Genomic DNA, 23514 nt, shown 5'->3' on the forward strand with positions numbered 1-23514 from the left:
TATAAAACCCATTAATCTTGTCTGAGCTCCCCCTATTCTTCATAGGACAATGATGAAATTTAAGATAATGCAGGCTGTGCTACAGCTTCATTGAAGCATTTCTAGAACTGTTATTTATTGAGTGATTTTTAGTTCTGTTTAAACAATTAGCTCTTACAAAGAGAATGGATGCTAAAGGGGACAAATAAGAGACTGACCTAGCTGTGGAATTTTAAATCCCATTTTTATTGTGTTTTAGAATAGTATCTGAATGAGAAGTTCCTTGCTAGTGGGCATGTTTCCCTTGGCAGAAGAATTGAGGTAGGGATGAGGAAGAGGAAGGAAGGAGAAAATAGAGAATTTATTTTATTTTGCTCGTGTCAGCAATTGTTTTTCCTTGGGCTGGTCTGAGACTGTCTCATGGATCACCTCTACTCCCGTTTTTAATCATTACAATCTCATTCATTTCACAGATTTTCATATAAACATTGCTTAATGCTTGAGAATTCTTTTGTTACTGGAGACATGACTCCCATCATTTCCACAGAGGTTGCACCCCCTTTCTAATTTTAATTTCTTTAGCACTACATTGGTGTGTCAAGTAATTGCTGCATGGGGTGATTTGAATGATATTTATTTATAACATGTCTGGCCTCAGATAACGACACAAAACTTCTTCCATGGAAAAAAAATCCATTCTTCTACTGTTTGAAGTAATACTAAATTTGTGGAGCAGTGTGTGGTTGTAGTTTTGTGTTATGAAATATGTACAACTTCCTTACAACGAGATTTGAATAGGTCCACAATTAAGTGCTGTTTATTTATATTTCATTGGTGTTGGTCTCCCATTTTACATGAACGCACAATGTTTACAGCCATGGTGGGATTGGGTTGATGGAAGCCTGCAGTGCCTCCAAAGTGGGTGTCATCTTCCTCAACACACCATCTCTTGTGGTGCTTACTGAACCCTCATGATCAGTGTTGCATCAAGTTAATCCCCCTGAGCAGTGAAAAATGTAATGTCTTTGTTTTTTATCAAGTAAAACAAGTTTTGAACAGCTTAAATTTGCTGTGAAATTGCTGCCTGAGTAAGTGAATTGAGGTGCAGGAAAGGAAAAATTATGATTTTTAATTAATATTACAAGTCAATAGCATGAGCAGACCATCCTGCTGCATAGGTCACCCTGTTTGTGAGGTACTTCAGCCTTCGTTAAGGGAGATCTGCTTTGATTACAATTTTTTTGTTTATGAAAAATACTTTTGGTTCACCTTAGTGGAGGCTTGGTGCCACCATATCCCCTGTGCCATTTTGTCAGTTTTTCTGTTGAGAAATTGCATGTAACATAGGGTGTTATTCTTCCATGAGCAGAGTTGCATCTACACAGCTGGATTACCTTTGAAGTATTTGTGATAAGTGATGTATTCAGCTAGTGAAGGTCAGCTGCACAAAGCGAAGATGCACTAGTGTCAGTCATAATGAGAATGACAAGGCTTAAGAAAAATAAGAGATGTGGCAATTTTTGGAAACTCAGCTGAGTAACTAGCTCAAATCCCAGTTTTGCAAGCTGTTTTGCTTAGGTTGGTGTTTCTAAAGGAGATCTTTATTGATTTTTATTCAGCAGTCTGCCCACAGAGAACAGCTTGAAATCTGAAGGCCTGTGTGATTTTCATGCTGTAACACATAACAACATATGTTTATATAAATGCTGTCTGCTATTTTAAAAATAGCTTAAACATAGTATTTAACCTTTTTTTTTTTTTTTAATTCTCTTTCAGAGTTCTTATCTCAGCTTTTCAAGGCTGAGGGATATGAGCAAGTGGTCAATGAATATGTGCAGCGAGAAACTGTGAATAGGAAAGAAGACTTGCGTGTTCCGAGAGTTTTTCTTCAAAGCAAATTTCAAAAGCCTTTCAGTAAGACATAAGTTCTTGCTGATTAGCAACAGCATTGCTTGTTTGAAATGGAAGCTAGCACATAAGCTGTGTGCTTATCTTTCTGGTGAAACAAAAATGACTGCATCCAATACCTCTTGTTGGTTTTCATCCTAGGATACAAAATATGAATGGTATTTTTAATTCAGTTTTAGGATGGTTTAGTGATGCAGGCAACCTGTTGAGCATCTATATTCCTGCTTCTAAAATAAAACCTGTGCAACATTGTTGGAGGACCAGGTAAAGTACATAAACATGCTCAATTTTAAGCGCTAGTTTTAGTTAGGTATTATCATAACTTCTACTTCCATTTTTTATTAAAAACTATTTTAGAATAAGTATCGTGTGTTTCCTGTCACTTGTGACTTTTGAGGCTTGTTAAAGTTAGAATATTTTGTTTATTTTCAGTACTTGTCGGATTTTTGAGCATAATTTCTCAGATACAGGAATGAAACAGACTCGGTGAGCAGTAAAGCTTAAGCTCTTTAGTATTTTAATAATGATATCTTTTTAATATGCTCAGCATTAAGATGTGTAAACAAATGTTTATATTCTAAATAAGATCCTAATCTATCTGATTTCATGCTTGAGGGAGCATGTTAGTGAATCCAGTTGTCTTTATCCCTAATTAACTTCAGATGTTCTTCATTTCATGTGCAGAAATATTTGAAGTATTGCAAGACAGTTTCCTATTTGGAACTGAAATCAGCAAGTCAGGAGTACTTTCTTTGATATGAGGTGTAGTCAGCTGCTTCTTTTCTGAGCAGACGTCTTAATTATTTTCTATCACTCTCAGGAAAGTTGCATTGGTCTTTGCTCTTCCTACCACTAAAAGCCACAGTACTGTTGCTGTGGCTCTTTGGCTGTCACCAGCTTAACAGCTTGAAGGAGCTTCATCCTTTCCTTACAGCACTTTGCACTGCAGGACCTTTACTGTGTTCTTGGATGATGTAATTTCAAAATCATGCCTGGATGTTTAACCTGCGTTTTGAACAGCTGCTCTGCAGCAGAGGAAGCCCAGAAGTATCCGGTGACTTGTGCAATGGCCGGTGCTGATCTTGTATAATGTACACATATTGCAACAAGGGAAATTCCAGTGAAATACTAATGGGAGGTCAAATACTGGGGCAGGGCCCAGAGAAGTTGTGGAACCGACATTCTTGGGTATACTTGGAATAAGACTGGATAAGGCCTTGAGCATCCTGTGACTTTGAGGATGGCCCTGTTCTGAGTAGAGATTTCATCTCTGGCTGTATATATGTGATTGATTGACTCAGGCTCTCATTCTACTGGACTTGTGTGTTGCTAGATGACCCAGTCATACACATCTGATGTGGACCAGCGGTCACCTTTTGCCTCTGTTTATAACAAAGTAGACATAAGATGTGATAATTTTTTTTCCAGGCTCTTAGCACTTGGTGCATGTGCATGGAAAGAAAGAAGTAAAGATTTTTCAGCCCAACGCTTAATGTTACAAAGTTAACCTGTCAAAAATATTTTTAACAAATTGGTGCTGCCAAAGGTCTTATTCAGTTGATATGGTTAGAAATAAATTTGCAACAGATCATTGCTTTGCATCAGGACACCACAGGTCTTTTTTTGTCTGATACTATGAGCCCCATGGCTGAATTTATTGTATCACAAATCTTTGGCCTCAGGGGAAAAAAAGCTTAAATCACACAATTCTCCTAATGGCTCTTTGAGGAGGGTTATTGCATGTCATCTCCTTTTTTATGGAGAGTATTACCCCAGAGATTTATACATTGCTGACCCCTGCTGTGCAACCCATTAGCTCTTTCTGCCATGCTAGTAATAAATATCTAGTAACATTTATAGTAAATGAAAACTGTGCTATAAAGGGGCATAACAGTGATAGCACTATTCCAATCTGAGTGATCTTCATTTGGTGGCTTTCATCAGCACATGTTCATCTTTACCAGAGCAGTTTTGCAATGACTACATATAGTCTGAGCTCTGTTGCTATTTAGTGGGGTTTGAGGCCTATAAGTCCAAGTGCCTTTCAGACTGGAGGTTTGGTCCTTTTGGAGTGTACAGCACATAAATGAGACTGAAGAAATGCCTTGTGTGGTGCCTTATCACGGTGCTGTATGCTTGTCATCATATGCAAAGGCAAGTGCAATGAACTGTTCATCCCAAAGAAGAAATGAGGTATAGGCAAGAATCAGAAATATGAATCAGAAGACTTGAGTCAGCCCAATAGACCTAACTGCAGACATCCAATGAGTTCATTTTTACACTGAACTAGCTATTGCCAGAAAAATAATACGTGTTTTTGTGGATGGCTGTAGCTTCGGTGTTTCCATGTATTTCTGTGTACGCTTTTTTGTGTAGCAGCATGTTAAATGCAGAGCAGTATTTTTAACTTTTTTATTATATCTCATTCACTGTCATTTCCAGTCAGACCTGGAAAATAAAGTAGCATGCATTAATGCCCCAGAAAATGAAGTAGCATGCATTAATGCCCCTGCCAGAAAGATCTTCTAATATAGTTCTCATAAAGCAGATGTTACTTTGAATGAAGTATGAATGGTCAGAAATGTTTATTTGGTTTCTATGACTCTGCTTCTGTGAACTTCAAGTCATGGCAATTTTTTTCTAACTGTGGTAAAGTTTGAGGAAGCTGACTCAGCTTTAAGAAATCCTTGCCTCATCATGTGAGACACAGTAACTGATGGGGTGCATGTGGTTGCTGTAGTGCTGAGTAAAGTGGATCTACTCCCCCCAACTCTTCAGCCTTGCCAAGCTCAAGTAAGCTCACCAGCAGCATGTTCCAAGGATACCTGTACCTTGTATCCTTACTTGAAGGAAGTGCAGTAATAGGACAAGGAGTTTTGGGTTCAGACTGAAAGAGGGGAAGTTTAGGTTAGATATATGGAAGGAATGCATTACTGTGAGCGTGGTGAAGCACCAGAACAGGTTGCCCAGAGGAGCTGTGTATGCCTTGTCCCTGGCAGTGTTCAAGGCAAGGCTGGATGTGGCTCTGAGCAACCTAGTTTAGTGGAAGTTGTCCCTGTCCATGGCAGGTGGTTTGGAATTAGATGATCTTTAAGGTTCTTTCCATCCGAAACCATTCTGTGTAGAACTGTCCTTAGGGAGATACAGTAATCAGGGATAATGATGTTAAAGTGACTTGAAAAGAGCATACATGCACTGAATCATGCTCACCTTGCACAAACAGCCTACTATGTTGTGATTGTAATAAATGTCCTGATTGTTCTTTGATTTGTTATCTGCAATCAGTGGAGGCTGCTGGGATGACTCAGTTGTCTGTAGAAGAGCTACTCTGTGTTTCCCTTAAGTTGAGCTAGCTGCTCTATTTGGCAAGCATAAGTAGTAAGTTCCTTTATGCCAACACCCTGGTCTGAGCAATATTTAGGATAGAAGCAAATAATTGTTGAAGTAATGGGGCTAAGAAAACCTCTTTTTTTTTTCTTAATGATTTGGTGCCCTGCACTTACATCCTCTGATGTTTAATGAAGTATGAACTTGGATTGAGGCTCTTCCTGAAGTCAGGGAATGCTAAATGCCACTTTTCAGTGTGAGATTCTGTGAATTCTACTGGAATTGGAAAGCATATATTAAGGAATGATGTTAACAAGCAGTGCTTCAGTGAGGGCATGGGTAAGGTAAGATCTGTCGTCTATTTTCATCAAATTTACAGAAGTATGAAGTCTTTAAGTCATCTAACATTACATATCCTTTCTGTCAAAGGACAGTTTCTGTCCAATTTGGTTGATATTATACAATGTCTTTGACAACAGGCTAAAACTAGACAGAAATCCACACAGGTATTGTGTCCATGCTGTATGGATGGATGAACTTTCTTTCCTTACAAATATGCACTACTGAGAAAAAACATTTGACCTTTAAAGTGATAGTGTCAGAGCAGGTTTCATTTGATAGCATGTTTCATTTGATAGCTAAAAAGCTATTTCAGGTGCATCTTTCAGGTACCTGAAGGTTCCTTGGGTTCCAAAGGCAGAATATTTAAATAATTATTACAATACTAGAGCCATGGTTGATTGTACATCACTTCTATGAAACCAAGTGCTATAAAAGTGAGATCTGACACTCCAGGACCTGTAAACATCAGCAGTCAACTGTAAAACATACAGTCTTGGTCTCATATATGGGAGAAGACTGGTATATGAAATCTGAAAGGTCATTTATATGCTCATCAGATATAATTTTTTTTGCTTGATCTGTTGTGCAGTTTATACATCTGAATATGCTGAGAGATACAAATTACCAATTAGGAAGTGTTTAAGTGTTTTATGGAAGAGTTGTCTGAAAGATATATATATATATGTATACACACTATATATATATATATATATACACACACACACTATGTATATATATGTACATACACACATATGCACACACATATATATATATTTGAAGAGGATAACAGTGTTGAGCATCAGTGTGTGAAGGCAAAACAGTAAGATTACGTTTAAGTTGCTGGGAAAAAAATTCATGAGTTTCACAGACCAGGGATGACACATGATTAAATAAGCTGTTAATCTAAAAAGTGAAATTTTGGAAATGAAAGCCTGCAGGTTCCAAAATTAGGCTGATGTTCCAGGGAGGGAGAAAGGTAGTATCTGATTGTGTGTGATATTAGTAATATACGCAAGACTCTGTGGGAAGCAGGATTTTATACTGGAAAGATATTGCTGAGATATAATTAGTAAAAATAAATAAGTATTTTTTTAAAGAAGTTTTACCTTCCATATTATGGAAGCTGTGGTGAATTTTTCACTGCCTATGATTGTTATTAGAAAAGATTGTGAGCCGTTTCAAACATTTGGGAGCAAACATTTGCTAGTTATACATACTGCAAAAACATCTGACCCTTGGGTGCAGTAGGCTCAGGATATGAGTATGTTTGTGCTCTGTGTTTGTAATGTGAGTTCATTTATTGGAACAAAGGCAGATGGTGAGCCTGCACTGTGGGGAGGCACACAGAGGCATTGCTTGCAAAGATAGAAGCTATTAGCCAGGTAAGATGTTCCATTAGAGAACCTTTTTCATTCCCACTTCCCAGGCTGATGTGCACCATTCATTGTGTTTGCAGCAGGGTGCTGTGAAATCAGGGAAGACAAGAGCACCAGAAAAAAAGACTACATGATTCTTCCAAGTGAATAGTGATTTTGTGTATTTCTACTTAAATGATTCTGTTTGGGACCATTTACCCTCTTTCCCAGCAAAGTTTAGGTCTCATCCTTGGAAAATTTGCTTATGTTTGAATGTCTGTGCCAGCGACACAGGTTTCACTTGCATGCTTGTAAAAGATATGAAGTGAAATATTTAGAAAGACAGCTGTGTGACTGAAAATATAAATCCAGCTCTGTTTTCCTCGTTTGACTTGTAAAAAGCTTTATAGCTCACTGTCACTTCAGTGCTTTTTCAGAGTTCCCACCTTGGGGTGCTGTGTTGCCTTAAGTTAGGTGGCATCAATCGACTCCAGCTCTGGTTTCTGATGCCTGTAGCATCCAGACACCTTAGAACAGGAATAACTGAGGGTAGTTGCAGGGAAAAGTCAGAAAGTAGGCAAGGTACAAGTAGACAAGCCTGCCTACCGTCTAGGCTCCACTCAGTATTTTTCCTCAGGCCATTTCTCTGGACCCTTGGACTTCTGTAGTAAACTTGGTACAACAGAGAAGCTGCTGGTCAATGGGATAATATCTTCATACATATGGGATTGTTGTGCATCTGAAATTCAAGGATATTTATGTGCTCTTTTTGGTTGTCTTTTTTCCCAATTTTGGCTTCCAATTTTTGTGTAAAATAGGATGTTTAATTGGAATTTTTGTCATCTAAAAGAAGCCTTTTCAGTTAAAATGTAACAGACCTGTTGCTAATTTGCTAAAACCAGAGTGTTCAAAAGCAGGATGGAGGAAGATGAGGGGAGAGAAAAAGAGGCTTGTTTTCAGCACAAAACTAAGAAATGTTCTCTTCCATTTGTTTTATTTGCAAACCAAATTTCATAGGAACATGAAAATACTTTGAAGAAGCCTCAAAACTGTTGCCACAATTTTTTTCTGAACTACCTTCAGAAAGATCTGAAATCCTATACAACTTCATAAACTTGCTGTGACCATCTGGGTGAAGTCTCTAATCACAGATTTCACATTGAGCTTTCAAGGGTGCATAGTTGTGTCCTTTAGGACCTGGCCTCAGGGAACGTCATGTTTGTGACCTCTTGACCAGATGAATCTGAGTCACTGAAAGCTGAATTTGCAGATGTTCTGGACTTGCCACCTGATACAGTAGCATGCCCTCTTTGCTCCAGACAGTGTATGCCACTAAAGGCTTTTGCTAGCTTTGGATCTGCTAAACTTGCCAGCTTCAGGTTTTAGTTTAGATTTTGCAAGCAGCTAATAAATTAAGTTCAGCAACTGTCTGTATATTCTTGATCTGTACTTGGCTGGGAAACAATGGCCAAGAAAAAGCCTGTTAGAAATAAAACTCAGAAGTGACAAGAACCCACCTCAAAATAAACTGAAACAAACAAGCTAATACAGAGCCAGAATATATTTTAGAAATACTGAAAAATCTTCTTCTTGCAGACTTTATTCTATACAAAATACTAACCTGACTTGGCTTAAGGGTTTCTTTCCAAGCTACTTTCCAAGTTCCAAAATCCATAAACCTTAAAAGAAAAGAAAATACCACAAACAGACACTACATGCATCTCCTAAAGTAGTGCAATGGTGTTCTCAAAAGCCCACTGAAGAGGGGATAAGCTTAGCATCTGAGAGCTTTAACCTTGATTTCATAATGCACAGTTTATACCTCATTTCTATGGAGTTTTTTTATAGGAGACCTTTGCCTAATTCAGTCTCCAACAGCAGATCAGTGAGACAGAAGGATTTTGCAGTTAGAACAGATCTTAAGAGGTATTAGTACTTCTGTAAACAAAAAAGCTTCTGTGAGTGACTGATGAAGGAGCAAGACTGTTTTGTCAATGCTAGCAGCAACACAGTTTGTTCATGTGCCAGGCCAGCCTATTTGGCAGAAAAATCAGTGTCAGGCAGCATTTTGTAGTACTGTAATAAAAATCCAAAAATGAATACCCTTTTTTTTTTTAAAAAAAAGCATCTTTCAAGAATTTAAAAAGAGGATTTAAAGGATTTTTAAAAACCTGGCATGTTCAAACAGCATGCAGCTAAAACTGTAGCTGCAACAGTGACATTATTCATATTTAAATACCAAACAAAGCTAAAGATGTGCAATGCCAGACTTTGTCCAGGGTCATTCAAGTGGTTTTGCAGCATAGGTAGCAGTAGTGTAACTTTCTGTTACTGTGATGATATGGTTGTTGTTTTGTGTAGCCTTGTAGAGAGTTGTGAATATGGTACTGCTGATTATATTCAGAAATATGAGTAAAGTATGAGGCATAAATACAAGCTAAGTTTGAGAAATTTTCTTTTGTGGTTTGATTTGACAATTCCTGGAGCCTTTAATATCATATATCCTTACTTTGTGTAATTTTTTATTGCTATTGATTTTATGGTGCATGAGCTGAATATTGCAGGATGTGTAAAGAAATACAAATTGCTGAAATTGTAGATGGTATAGTACTACAGAAGAGTCTCAGAGACCACGGTGAATGGAAACCAAATACCAAGCTTAACACGTCATCTTCTGAGGAGCATTCTATTGAAGAAACCCCTTTAAAAATGTTCACTACACGCTTGTTGTGCTGATGTCTGGGAAGCCTTGAATGGTACAGCATTTTTCTACGTGCTATGGACACAGAGAGTAAGAGAATCCCTGTCCTAAAAATTGTAACCATTCAGTTATACAAGATGGGTAAGAAGAGGAAGAAGGGACATCCCCCTTGTGGTAAGACACAGAGATTGATATCTTCCCTACTTCAAATTTAAATTAATGTGAAAATGGGACTGAAGAAATGATTTCCCATATCTTGTTTCAGTATCTAACTAGCAAGCCATCTTGATGCAGAGCAGATCCTTTATTAATGAGAGATACTAGCGCTGATGAAGGAAAACGTGGTTCCTGGATGACTTGTCAGTGCAATTTAAATGACGAGAGTACCATTCCTAGCCCTGCTGTTGGCTTCCGGAGTGACTGAAAGCCTTTGTTCTCACTTTCTGCCACATAGGGAAAAGGGAAGGATCTTGGAGTAAAAAAATCGAAGAGTCATTTAATTATTTAGGTTGAAAAAAACCCTTAAGATCATTGAGTCCAACTGTTAACCCAGCACTGCCAAGTCTACCACTAAACCGTGTCCTTAAGCACCATGTCTACAAGTCTCCTAAATACTACTAGGCATGGTGACTCCACTGCTTTACTGAGCAGTCTGGTCCAGTGCTTGACAACACTTTTGGTGAAGACATTTTTTCCTCATATCCAATCTAAATGTCCCCTGGTGCAACTTGAGGCTAATTCTTTTTGTCTTATCATTTGTTACTTGGGAGAAGAGACTGATCCCCACCTGGCTACAGCCTGCTTTCAGGCAGTTGCAGAGTGAAAAGGTCTCCCCTGAGCCTTCTTTTCTCCAGGCTAAACAGCCCCAGCTCCCCCAGCTGCTCCTCATAAAACTTGTGCTCCAGACCCTTCACCAGCTTTGTTGCCCTACTTTGGACATGCTCACCCGTGCCAAGTACAGGGGGATGATGACTTGTCTAGTCCTGCTGGCCACACAGCTGTGGTAGGTCACTGACAATTTGCCTGTGGATTTAGGGGTCTTCGTTCTGCTCCCTGTCCCTGTCTTCCACTTCAGTGGGAACCTGGAGACCAACTAGTGTCAGTGTTAAAAGACTGAAGCAAAGCAGCATTAAGTACCTCAGCTTTTTCCTTATCCTTTGTCACTGTTTCCTCCTGCACCAGTTAAGATTGGAGATTCTCTTTAGCTCTCCTTTTGTTGCCAGTGTACTTGTAGGAACATTTTGATTGTCTTTTACAGTAGTAACCAGACTAAGTTTTCCTTGGGCTTTGACTCTTCTAATTTTCTCCTTGTATAACCTCAGGATATCCTTGTAGCCTGTCTGAGAGGCTTGCCCCTTCCTCCAAAGGTCATAAACCCTCTTTTTTCCCCTTGAAACCCAGCCAAAGCTCTCTGTCCAGCCAGGCTGCTCTTCTTCCCCACCAGCTTTTCTTTAGGCATGTGGGGACAGCCTGCACCTGCAACTTTATGATTTCCTTCTTGAAGCATGTCCAACCTTCCTGGACTCCTTTGCCCTTCAGGACTTCTTCCCAAGGGACTCTATCAACCAGTCTCCTAAACAGGCCAAAGTCTGCCCTCTGGAAATCCAAATTAGTCATTCTGCTGGTCCCCATCCTTATCTGAGAATGAAAAACTATCATTTAGAGTCATCACTGTGCCTGAGATGGCCTCCAACCATCATATCACTCACTGCTCCTCTGTTCACAAACAACAGGTCCAGTGCCTTCCCTAGTTGGGTCCCTCACCAGCTGTGCCAGGAAGTTGTCTTCCAAATGCTCCATGAACCTCCTAAACTGTTTCCTAGCTGCTGTGTTGTATTTCCAGCAGACACCTGGTAAGTTTAAGTCCCCCACAAGAAATGGTTCATAAGAAACCAGGAGCTACATTTGATGTGAATTCTAATTCTTATTTTCCTGCTACTCTAAACATCAAACCTTTAAAGTCTAGGAGATGAAGAGTTAACCACAATTCAACCTTGAAAAGGAAAGGATTGGAATAGATGGACAGAACTGGAAGTACTTTCACAAATTAGAAATGGGCATGGTAAAAGGCTCCTTCTGTCTATGTTGAGGGGAGTATGTCATCTGACTTCCTTGAGAGCTGGTTGCACCTCTAAGATGGCAAAGGGCCTTGCAGTATAGGGTGGGAGATCTAATGCATCCCTCTCCTTGATGTTGGGAAAAGAGGAGCCACCGGTACAGGCAAACCTGATCAAAAGCCAGGTGAAGTAGGTACTCAAAATCCATGAGAGGGAGTGGGGGTGTAGGAGAGATGGGCAAGGAGGAGAAAAGTATGTAGCAGTGCCTTAAGTGATACAAAATAATTTTACTTTTAGTGGAAGAGTTTCAGTTACAGTTGCATGGTGCTGCTAGCAGACATTGTAATAAAAATTGTTAGTATGTTGCAAAAAGCGTCAGTGCTGCTCTTTGCCTGTTCTCTCCTGTCTTGCCTATCTGTTCCTGGTCAGAGCACTGCAAATCCCACTTTTGTGGAGTCCATAGGGAGGTTGGAGAGTTGGTTATCCCTGTGTTCATGTTGTTTGAAATGTAGTGAAAAAGGAATAGCTTCTATTACCATCATCTGTACTGTAAAATATTTGTCTTCTTTCTAGACTGTCTCTACTTTTTCAAGCTCTTGTCTGGCCTGGTTGAAGGCTTAGTCTCATGTTATATCCCTAAATATGGAGATCTTCCATGAAGTTACTTACTCATGCAAAAGTTGGATTTTGTTTTATTTTATTTTCTAAAGCTCTACTTTGCTGCATAAGTACAATTTGGTAAAAAGGGTGAAGGAAGGGTGTTTGGGATTTTGTTCACAAGGTGGCACTAGCCACTAACCAGTGCTTCCCTTTATTCCCAGCACTGAATTGTCTAAATCTTTAACAGGGTGGTAGGAAGAGCTGATATTGATTAACTATAGACCAGACAACTGAGAGTGTTTTCTTCTACGCAGTCATCTTTTTGTCTACTTAAATAGCACTCACTGGGATATCAAAGAAAGAAAAAAGCTTTTTTTAAAAGAAAGTATAGTTGCATTTCAGAGATACTTGTTGTTTAGGGGGAATGTTCTTAGCACAATGTGAGAGAGAGTAAGGTGAAATACTATTACTGTTAATGGCAGCTAGGATTCAAATTGTCTGTACCTGTGAGGCAATAATTTGTTGCATTGACATCTTGATGTTTGTTTCTGTTTCATCCCACTAAATTGGTAACTTAAAAATTGCAGTGCCTTATACAAATTTCAAAATGCAGTGCCTTAATACAATATTTCTTTAATTCCACAAAAATATTAGACAAATTTCTGTTTGTATTAACTGCTCTGATTTTCTTCCCAGTTCTTTTGTTTTATAGAGAAGCTGCTCTCCGGTTGAGCAGCCATTCAAGCAGAGATGCATAAGATGCACATGACCAGAGAGGCAGTATCTCTCTCATTAATTACTGTGTGAAGTCAGCTGTAGTTTAGTTTGCCATTTTACAGTGTCTTCTACTTTAGTAATCCCCATTTTGTCTCTGGCAAACCCTTCTTATTTCAAAGGAAAGAGGAAGAATAGAATAAAATTACATTTACATATTGCTGGCTTTATATCTCACTTTAAGCATGGTGGGTTTGGTATAATCCATTACTGTTAATAAGCTGTGTGTTAAAATTGCCTCAACTGCATTTTATGCAGCAGTAATTCTTTTGGATATTAAATATTTGAATTAGTGTAAATGCTGATTAGCTGCCAATGGAAAAAGAGATTTGTAAGAACATAGCTCCTCTCCTTGCTTTTTTTACACCTTCTCTTTTCTTTATTTAGAACTGGCTCATCCTTGTTTTTTGCACAAGTGAGTGGGCTTTGCCAACCTCAAAATAAGTGACTTCATGGAAAGGCTTCTGTGAATGAAACCTATCACCAAGCAAACTGCAGAGGCTGTATCCAAATGGTTCCTTCCCAGCAGCTGGATGATAGGCAGAAATGGGACAGACTGAGAGCTGCTTTTTCCTACTTCCCAAGACAGTGGTGAGTAGGACTAGCAGGTGTGTTCAGCTCAGAAGTGTTGCTGAGGACCTACTTCCCACAGTCAGCCTCTTCAGGCACAATTCTTTCTGGGCCCCACTCCAGGCACTCTGCCCATCAACTAATGTGTCTCATGGGCTTTCTTGCTCAGAGCTATCTTGCTTGTTATCAAGGGCCTGATCTTACAAAATGCTGAGTTGTGCCATCAGTTTCTACTGACTTTCATTGAGGGGCCACAGCATCCCATTCGGGCCTTGAGGCATTTCTAGAAAAGGTTACTTTGATGGGCATCTGCAGTAGGGGTTACAAGTGAGTATAAATACTGCAGTACTGGCTACTGGTCCATTATGTTATTCTTCCTTCCCTTTCCACCAAACTTGTCCTGATTTTCACCATGTAGAAGTAGCAGCTGGCCTACCACTTCCTCTCTAAATACCCAGTGATCACAAAGAAAATGTGTCATTGTCATATCAAACATTAATTTGTCTGTACAAGGTGAGAGAGCAGCAGACCCAGAGACATCAGCAGTGCAGATGAAATGATATTTTTGGGCAGGACAAGAAGTCTTCCCTCCTTGGTTAACACAGGCTGATGGTGTGTCACAGCTGTGATGCTGAGATTTCCCTAGTTTTGTCAGGGTTGCATTCAGCCTTAGCATCTCTTTTCGCTAGACACTGAAACAGAGGTGGGGCAGGGATGTTGAGTGTTACTCTGGACTGTGGTGTTTGTCTTGGCAGGTTGATGTGTGTCACTGTCCGTGGATCTGAGAAGCCACAGCCAGCTCACGGGGGGAAGGATGAGACTAGATGTTTGCATTCTGTAGTGCTGGCAACAAGGTGTTCAGAGCCAGCACCTGTACAGCCTGCAAGAAGGATACTAAAACTGGCATCTGCCCTTTGTTCAACAGGTTAGAGGATCCTGGCATATTACTGAGGCTGCATGCAATACAAAGCTATAGACAACACCATAACCCTGGCGTTGCTGTTCCCCAGCCCTCCAGCATTCTTTAGCACAAGGCAGGACGGTAGAATCACTCGGACAATTTGCATCCAGGATGTGCAGTGCTTTCCTTGGCTCCCAGTCTCACAGCCTGTTCCTTTCTGCCATGTTCTCAGCGTGAAACTGGAAACAAAGGGCATGAGGCCTACAGCGTGGTCGCTTCCTCCTGTCTTCACAGCAGGTGAATGGAAGCATGACTGTTCTGTGTTGGAGCTAATTGGTGGTCACAGCTGCCTCCCAGGCTGTGCTGGAGTGTTGAACCCTGGAGAAACTGTGGCACAGGCAGTTGGAATGGGATGCTGTGCTATGTGGAGGCTCACATTGTGCCAGGCTAAACAATTAGGACTCCTCCACTGAATAAAGCAGACTGTGACCAGGCTTCTTGGCACTGTGTGACTATTGTGTGGCAGATGGCACATGGGGTATAATGGACTAAGAAAATATTCTGAGTGGGGAAAATGTCACAGCTAAAAATGGCACCAAAGCTGACATTGCTCTGGAAAAGCAGAGCCAGCTGAAAAACCCTTTTATGCAGACAGGGGGTACCAACAAAAGATGAAGACAGTCATGAGACTTTTTTCTTCCCATTCTGAATCAGTTGATATGTCTCAGACTTTTGACTTGTGACCAAAGAGGTGAAGAGTGCATTTTCTTGTTCTGTTTTTAATATGTGAATACAAATTGAAAAGGCAAACTGAGACACCAGCTTTTTCCATCAGGGAAATTAACATAGTCCCCATTGAATTGCCATGCACTGAGTGTGATCTGAAGACAAAGCCATCAGAGAACTTTATTACTAGATAATACAAAAATGATCAGTTACATTAGTCAATTGTAATTTGCAAGGCAGAGAGAAACACCCAGGCTGGTTTATGAAATTTAAGAAGGATGAACAACTGTCCAGTATGGTGGAGGCACTAGAAAATGAAATCTATAGGCTACAAGTAATGCAGAAGGGCATGCCGAAACTCCAAATGTGCTGATGCAGAGCTTTGGGCAAACATTGTTAGCCAAGACAATGCAGCATTTGAAAGAAGGATGCAAAACCACCCACGAGTTGTATTATTTGCTAGTGGAATGCAATGAGTATACGTTGGACTGGAAGACAGTGAGCTTCAGGAAGAATGGAAAAGTGGATACTGCTTCAGCTGAAGCAAAATCTCCCCTAAACCAAATAGTTGTGTTAGCAAAGAGTTAGCCAGTGGGTCACAAACTGATAAGACCCACAAATATGGGAATATCAACATAAGAACAGTGCTGATATGGCTGAAGAGAAGCAGTTAAAGCCTAAATTATGATGGTAAGGGATGCGAATTGACAATCTTGGTAAGTTCTGAGTAGGCACTATTAGTTTGCTGGGTGCAGGAGTGAGGAGGATAGTAATTGCTATGGGAATCTGGGATTTACCTATTTGCTGACCTCCTCAGGTGTGTATGCTATTAGAGAGGGAGGAGGCCAGAAAAAAATCATTTGAGAGTGTATATTCACAGATCAGCAGTATTTGTAATACAGCACCAAACAGACATAGTCCCACTGTCCCATACCGTTAGTATAGCTCTCCTTGCCCTGAAGCAGAAGTCTGGGGAGAGACAGGCAAATTGATTACACTATGAATCACAAAATCAATAGTGGAGCTAACAGAATAGACACCCATTTGCTCATTGTTCTGAGGGAAGGCAGAAACCCAGAATTATACACTTCGTATATGAACCCAAAGAAATTTAATAAGCATTTAGAAGGGGAGCATTTTTCCTTGAACTGGAAGAAAAATGCTTGAAGATGTCATACATTTTTTAAGCTTAGTGCACCAAGACAATTCTGAAAGCTTAAAAAGAGTGCATGCATGCATTTAAACCTTGTGCATTCCTGGAACACTGCTTTCTCAGATAAGCTGTGGGACTTGGACCTGCAGGATGGGTCTCCATGGGTACTCCCTCGTGGCTGTGTTATGAAGTATACTCATCCTGATAGCCTTAAATGCCATTTGGGATTTCTTGGCTCCTGAGGAATTTCACTGGAAAACGCAAAGGGCAGTAAATTGTATGAGGAGCAAATCATTCTACAGAGCACTGCTTTGGCAGCCTGGGTCACTGCCTGGGTCTTCTTCTCCCAGAGACAGTAGTGAGATTGATATTTTACTAACCGATGCAAGCTCTGAGGGGTCAGGCCTGTGCACTGTGTGGATGTGAGGAGCACTGGCAGTGCATGGTTGGGAAGGAAGCAGTGCTGTACTTTTTGGGAGGATCCTCTGCAGAGCCCCACATTGCCCAGGGGTGCGTAGTTGCAACTGGCAGACTGCACAAGGCAGATCTCTGTGCCTACTTGGCTCAGGGTGATTTCTGAACCAGGAAATTGAGCCCATCAACAAGTCACCTCCTATCCAGCCCTTTTCCCCATTTTCCATAATGTCCTTCTCCATAATCCTCCTATCCTTAAGTAAATTGACTTGCCTGGCTTCTTTCTTACCTCAGTGATGCAAGCTGCCATGTAAGTAACACTTGTTATCTGTCCGTGATAAACATTTCCTTCCTCCTCCAGTTTATTGTCTTTAGGCTGCAAATGTTTGAGGGCAGGTTTGACTTCGTGTGTGTTTATGTGGTACTTAGAACAGCAAAATCCAAATTTGGGCTGAAACTACCAGGATTTAGTCACCCCTATTGTTATTTATCATTTATAAAAGATAAGTTGCTGGTAAATGCTGTGGAAGAAGCTCTGCTTCCTCCATTGGTCTTGGTTCCTGCTATGCCTCATTTGTGATGAGAGTGTGTTGAAGGAAATTGTTCTACACACAACATGGACTTAATTGCACTTTATTATGCCCTTTTTCAACATCTTTTTTTTTTCTCCTTTTTCTGTTAAGCCCTCACAAAAATGTAGACAATTCAGACTATTTTTCCTTTATGAGCAATAAGAGCCTCCTCTATCTCCTTGTTATACTGACGAGTGAGTTCAAACAGTTTCACATCACTCTTCGCATACAGCTCAGCACAGTATGTCATCCAGCCTCTTCCCTTCAGCCGTTTGTTCCCATGTCAGCAAGTTCTTAGTCTAAAAAAGATCCTAAATTGTGTTAATTGGTCTGTGAGCCGACATATAATGCAGCCTGGTTTGTGAGGCTGCACAGAAAGAGAGGAAACCTCATTCACTGCAAGCTAATGTTCTGATTTCTTTTAGCCAATTGGTGCTTGTAGACATTTGTGTAAAAAAAGCACCTGTGCTCTGTAGAGCCAGTCTCAGTGCTTATTTCCCAATTTTGGATCATGTTCCCTTCAGAAAGTAGGTGTGAGAGGAAGAGCAGCCCAGCTGAAGAGAAGTGAGAGATTTGAGGAGAGGAGAATTATGTTAGGATTACTGTCTGCAACATGTATGAGAAAAAGCACAGAAGCTGGTGGGCTTCTGCTTTGGTTCCAAAAACCAAAAATTGTGGAATCTTTAACCACCAGAGAAACACAGGTAGAGTAAATCATTGCCTAGAGAGTTGATTTGGTTGAGGATCCTATGGCATGAACACAGACAAAAGTCAACAGTGATGCGAGATAACCGAAGTACTCCTGCTATCTGTGCTCCAAATAATTGTTTTGTTCCTAAACATGACCTGGACAGTGGGATTTACAACTTAAAGCTGGCTAGAAAATGCATGATAGTGTCTTACATACAGAAAATCCATTTGAAGAAACTTAAATTGCAGATCCCATTCTCAGTTTCTTGAGGCAGGCGAGGATTAAGCAGTGGAGAGTGATGGATAGGCTCACGAGTGGATTTGTATCACTGAGCTTAGATACTGAGACTAGCTAGGGCTAAATGGCTGCAAAGGCATGGACAAAGAAGAAAATGCTGAGTTAAGCTGCTCTGAAGGTATTTTGGCCACTCTCGCAGTCTATTTAGGACATGAAAATAAGACGAGAGGAAGATCGGGTCTGATTTTCCTTGAGGCTGGAGTTTCTTGGTGGTGTTTGCTTGCTTTTAGCTCCATTCTCTGTGCTCTCAGGCAGAGCATATCCTGCATGTGAGACTGGGCTGAGAGCTTCAGGCAGACAGAGGTGACTCCCTTCTTCTCATTTTTTCCCAAGCATCTCTATCTGGCTCAAGGCTCTTGATATAACATCCCATCATGAGCATGAGGCTCAAACTCTTAATCAGTATAAACAAGGACTGCTCACTTGGCAAGTCTTTGCTTTAGCTCTCAAGAAAGCTTTCATTGTCTTGCTTCTAATTCCTCAAGTTCCTGCAAAAGAAAAGTTGTTCAGCTGGCTTTGAAGTAGGGAACACATGCAGTAGAAGAAAGACAAAAACTCAATTTGGACACCAGTAGAAGTGAAAGTAAGCAAAGAGTGTGGAAATAAGACTTCGTGTGCAATGTCAGCTCTCTATGCTGTCTTCCCAATATGCAGCCCACTTCCACTGTTATCTTTTTCTTTCCTTGGAGTCCTGGTTCTGGCTGTTGTATTACAGACTCAGTTCTCATTGCCATTGCCAGAAATACAACCTCAGTTCCCAGTCCTCTGAGTTAAAGACTTGAAACAATGGTGTGATGGTACGACTCCCAAAAAGAGGGTCTACTGTAAATCTACTTTAAGCCATTTTGGGAGGAGGAGGTTGATTTGACAGGAGGAGGATATTTGGTTATATTATGCAGAAGCTGCAGAATTCAATTCTTTCTCTTCTCCTACTTACAGTTCTTAGAGAAGAAGATGTGAGAAATGTACCAGATTACCTGCAGTTGATGAAGAAAACTTATCTAGGATTTCTTGATTTAAAAACGGATGGACTTTTTGTATTGTGACAGAAATATTTTACAAAACTCTGTTATGTTTCATGTACATGTAATTTTTAAAGGTGTCCTATATATAATATATAATAAATATGAAATCCATTTTGGATACTGCAGACAAGAATGCATGCATGTAATGACTGTTAGGATTTGCGGGATAGGAATCTAAGTCAGTAGGTATGTTAGAAACACTTAGAAGAGAGGTCTGCTCTTCTGAGAAACCCCACAGAACTGGAGACTCAAAAGCAAAATGTGTGGCAGATAAAAGAAAGTGTCTTTTGAACTTCTCAAAGATTTTTTTTATTGCTCATCAGTCTGTGTGTAAGATAGCTGTGAGACCATTTTAATTCATCTTTTGGAAGAAGTGCGGTTTTAAACCTGAAGTTTTCTATCTTGCTTGCGTTTATTTTTCCCCTTCAGGGCATACAGGTGTTCCTTTGCTTTCTGTACCTGTTCATACTGCAATCCTCCATTGCAGTGCTTGGGGCAGGGGTGGCAGCAGCAGCAGCCTGGCTGTGGGTCAGGCTGTGGCAAGCACAGGAGGAGGTACCTGGCAGATCATACACTTGTTCCCACCTCTGTTTTGAAGCAGGCAGTGGCAAGGCTCTAGCCAACTTCCCTTCAGTTAGACCACGTGGATTTGTGAAAATAGCAATTTAAAGTGCCTGGCTGAGAACCATAATTTAGTAGAGAAGTATTTCAGTGTTCTTACTGCATTATGCCAATGTAAAGAATCCTGGCAGTTCTAATAATAACCTTCCTTTACATAGCTTAAAAAAACTCTCTAGTCTTTCTTTTCTACATTTTTTTTTCCAGGCAGTTCCTAATTGTAAACTATGTAATACAGCTTTCTAGAGAAACTGTTTCTATTTTTCTACTGACTAGAAGAATCAGTGTTCTTTATTGTGAGACCAGACTGTAAATACATAACTCCTGAAAGCTTGAAGTTTATTTCTTACATGTGAACGCAAATTCAGATCAAGAGTCCAAATTTGAAAATTTTCTTTATCGTAAGTTTTAAAGATCAGGATTGCGGAGAAATAAGATGATATGAACTAACAACATTTCAGAGGAGACTTCTGAGATCTGAAGTTGGCATTTATCACCACTGTCCAAATTCCTAAAGTTTTTTTATTTTAAGCTATTTATTTACTTTGTAGTTGAATTATCATTACATTAGGAAAGACATTAGCCACACATCTGTTATCAGAGTGGTTCTATCAAAGTCTGATTACAGTAATTTCTAAAATCAGAGCCTGTAAGTGAAGTCTGTAGTATCTGTTTTCATCTGGATAAAAAGCAGCACTCTTTTTTGAAGAGAGATTTGACTCCGCACACTTGGATACCAATTAGGAAAAAATTCTCACTGCAAAAGCACAAGAAAGAGTGGGCGGAAGGTTGTACATCTCTTTAAAAAGAAACTGTAATGATACCCTTTTTACAGTCATGTTAATCTTGCCATTTGAACCAGAGAATATCTGAACGGAGATATTTGAACATAGGCTTTTGGGTGTGGGGAAGGTGCACCAGAAAACAAGCCATAATTGATGAAAGGGTGCTCTGCTCTGCTCCAGCAGTGAGATACTGTTAAATGCTAATGCAATGCATTTTCTTACAGGTGAAGGTGTGAAATGCAGAGGTTTTGTACCCATTTCTGTATTTTTGGTAGAGAGACTGTTTCCTTCTAAAACAGCTGCAGTTACTTTACCCCTGTGTAAAAGACATCCTTAGCTTACAAGGAGCTTATAATGATGCTGTTTCCTCTATGGGTGTAATCTCAGATCCATCTTGCACATTCTTCATGAGACTTAGGTATTTGAGTCTCAGGTGTGCTCTGCCATGCTGCCTTCATCTCCAGCCTTGTGTGTGACTGCAGTGGAGGAGAGGTCACAGTGTTATGGTGCAGCTAGATTTTGGAGTCAAGGGACCTCTTGCTGAAAGGTGGCTTTTTCTCAGTAACTTCATATCATGGCCTTTCCTCCATCCTGCACTTGAGAGTCAACTTTGTGCCTTGCTGTGTGATGCAACTGGTGTTGCCTTGTGTGCTGGACTGAAAGGAGGTGGGAAAGGTGCCCATGGGCTCAGACAGACAAGCTATAACATGTGGGGGGCTTGGAAGCAGTTGTCCGTGGACATACTCCTGTCCTTGGGGAAATACAGGGGAATTCAAGCTAACTTTATCCTTCTTCTAGGTTTTGTTGTTTGTTTGTTCATTTGTCTGTACAAAGAGGGTTGTACTACATTACATCATGATTTTTGCATGTATGCCAGACTAAGCCCCTTGTTTCTGTGTCTGTTTCTGTATAAAATTGTCCCTGCTGCTGACAAGGCAATGGGCGAGTCTTCTTTACCATAAGTGACCTTAAGGAGGTTGCTCTGCACCCTCATTCTTTGAAGCTCTTCCAGCTTCTGCCAGCCCTGGCATGTTGGACTGGCCCTTCAACTAGGAAAGAGAGTTCCCTGGAACTCAGGGGAGTTCTCCTAACCTGTGCAAGTGGCAGATACGATCCATTATTGTTAGTGTTCCCAGATGCTGAAATGTGTCCAGATGCTGTTACTGCAGGCAGTGAAGAAGAAGCCACCATTTTGTCCTTAATCTGTATCTTTGTAATGCTATGGTGGGGGGGAAAAGGTGAAGAAGCATCTTGCTTCCTCTCACTTCTGCTAGTATTTACTCACGGATGTGACAAGCTGTCATTTTCTAGTTTGTGTGAAAAGTGACACTTATTTCCCTTTCCCCCATTTCAACCATGCCAATGTATTTGCTGCATGCAGATATAGATTTGTGTTCATTTCCCTAGCAGATGTCACAGTGATTCAGTGCAAAATCTGCTTGGGGACATGATGATAATTGAACTGTTCTCCAGGAAGGGGAAATGAATGCATGGGTATTTTCTGCTTCTCTTACAATAGCAGAGCTTTATATTTCAGCTCCTAGATCCAGAGCTTTAATTTTCCCTTTTTTACAAGCAGGCTGGGTGAGATGTACTGACATACCAATGTGAATCCAAAGAGATGTTTGAACTGTGCATTACCTAAAGTGTTTAGGAACTAGCTTTATATGCAATGCCATTGTGAAGTGACAGTTGTTTGATTTTTAGATGCAAGAAAGCATCTATTAGTAGAATGTAAATACTACTGTTATTTAAACTAAGGTTTAATTAAGTGCTGGCTCCTGATACTCAAAAATTTACTGAGAATGCTTATCCTTTCTTTCACTTCTGCATCTAATTTACATGTAAAAATCGTTCTCTGCCAAGGAAGTGGCTCAAGAAGGTTTGGTATTTTTGTTATGACAACCCAGGGGCACCACTTCCCGCTTCAGAGTACAAGTTGATTATATAGCTGCAGCAAAATAATACAGGAGCCAAATTTAAGAAGAGTAAAAGGCAGTAACTAGCTGCTCACATTGCTGCTGCTATGCAATTGTTTGATAGCTATATAATTGATGTGTGTGGCTGTGATATGCAATCTCCAGTTTGCGTGCATGCTCTGTGCCTGTATATTTTCCCAGGAGTTCCCGAATGCCTGCTATTTTCCATTGTTACAAGTAGATGTTTACATGCAGTGTATCTCCAGCTGTCTCTTGACCAAGCGGTCTCAGATCTCATGGAAATACCCCTCCTTTAATAAAGTTAATGTCAGTGGAGATTGCCATCTTCAACCGTTTTGATATCCTTGGCACAAAGGAAGTGCTCTTTCCTCTCTCTGGAGGATTAGACAGCGTTAAAGCTGCTCCATCTGTGAAGATTAACACTCTGCTGGGTGGCTGTTTTTTTCTCCCCTTCCCCCCTTGAAGGAATTACTGCTCCAAAGGGGTGCCTGCAAGAGGAGAGCTGTACTGCAGACTGCCTGACATCTGCTTTGTTCCTTTTGCTCTGTCTGCAGAATGCCTGCACCTGAAAATCAGTTTCATCTCCTGCTGTTTAGAGAAGGATACCTGTGCTGGTATCCCACTGCTCATCCCTGGCACTGTGTAATGGCAGTGGGGGTACTGATTCTGCCCCTGCTGTTACACTGGGGTGCCTTCCCACTCCTGTTTCCTGGGACTGGGGAGCAGTGTGGATGCCAGACTGAGTCTGAGCAGCTTCTGTCCTTGTGCGTCAGCATTTC

The 23514-nt window shown here is 40.5% G+C and overlaps 1 protein-coding gene across 6 annotated transcripts in view; it reads left to right on the forward strand.

The window, feature by feature from the left end:
• The window catches only part of METTL6 (methyltransferase 6, tRNA N3-cytidine), a 30515-nt gene extending 7360 nt beyond the window's left edge, over positions 1-23155 (forward strand). For 4 of the 6 annotated variants that reach the window (XM_085051235.1, XM_085051239.1, XM_085051238.1 and 1 more), the window contains exon 6: positions 1756-2249. In XM_085051235.1, the coding sequence (XP_084907361.1) occupies positions 1756-1904 (149 nt within the window). In that variant the 3' untranslated portion in view covers positions 1905-2249. Of the gene's footprint in view, positions 1-1755; positions 2250-13430 lie in introns of those variants that run through there. The other 2 variants (XR_014849825.1, XR_014849824.1) reach the window with 2 other exon arrangements.
• Positions 23156-23514: the final 359 nt, after the last annotated feature.

Source organism: Lichenostomus cassidix, chromosome 2, assembly GCF_008360975.1.
Source record: "Lichenostomus cassidix isolate B80296 chromosome 2, HeHo_3.0, whole genome shotgun sequence".
NCBI classification, from domain to species: domain Eukaryota; kingdom Metazoa; phylum Chordata; class Aves; order Passeriformes; family Meliphagidae; genus Lichenostomus; species Lichenostomus cassidix.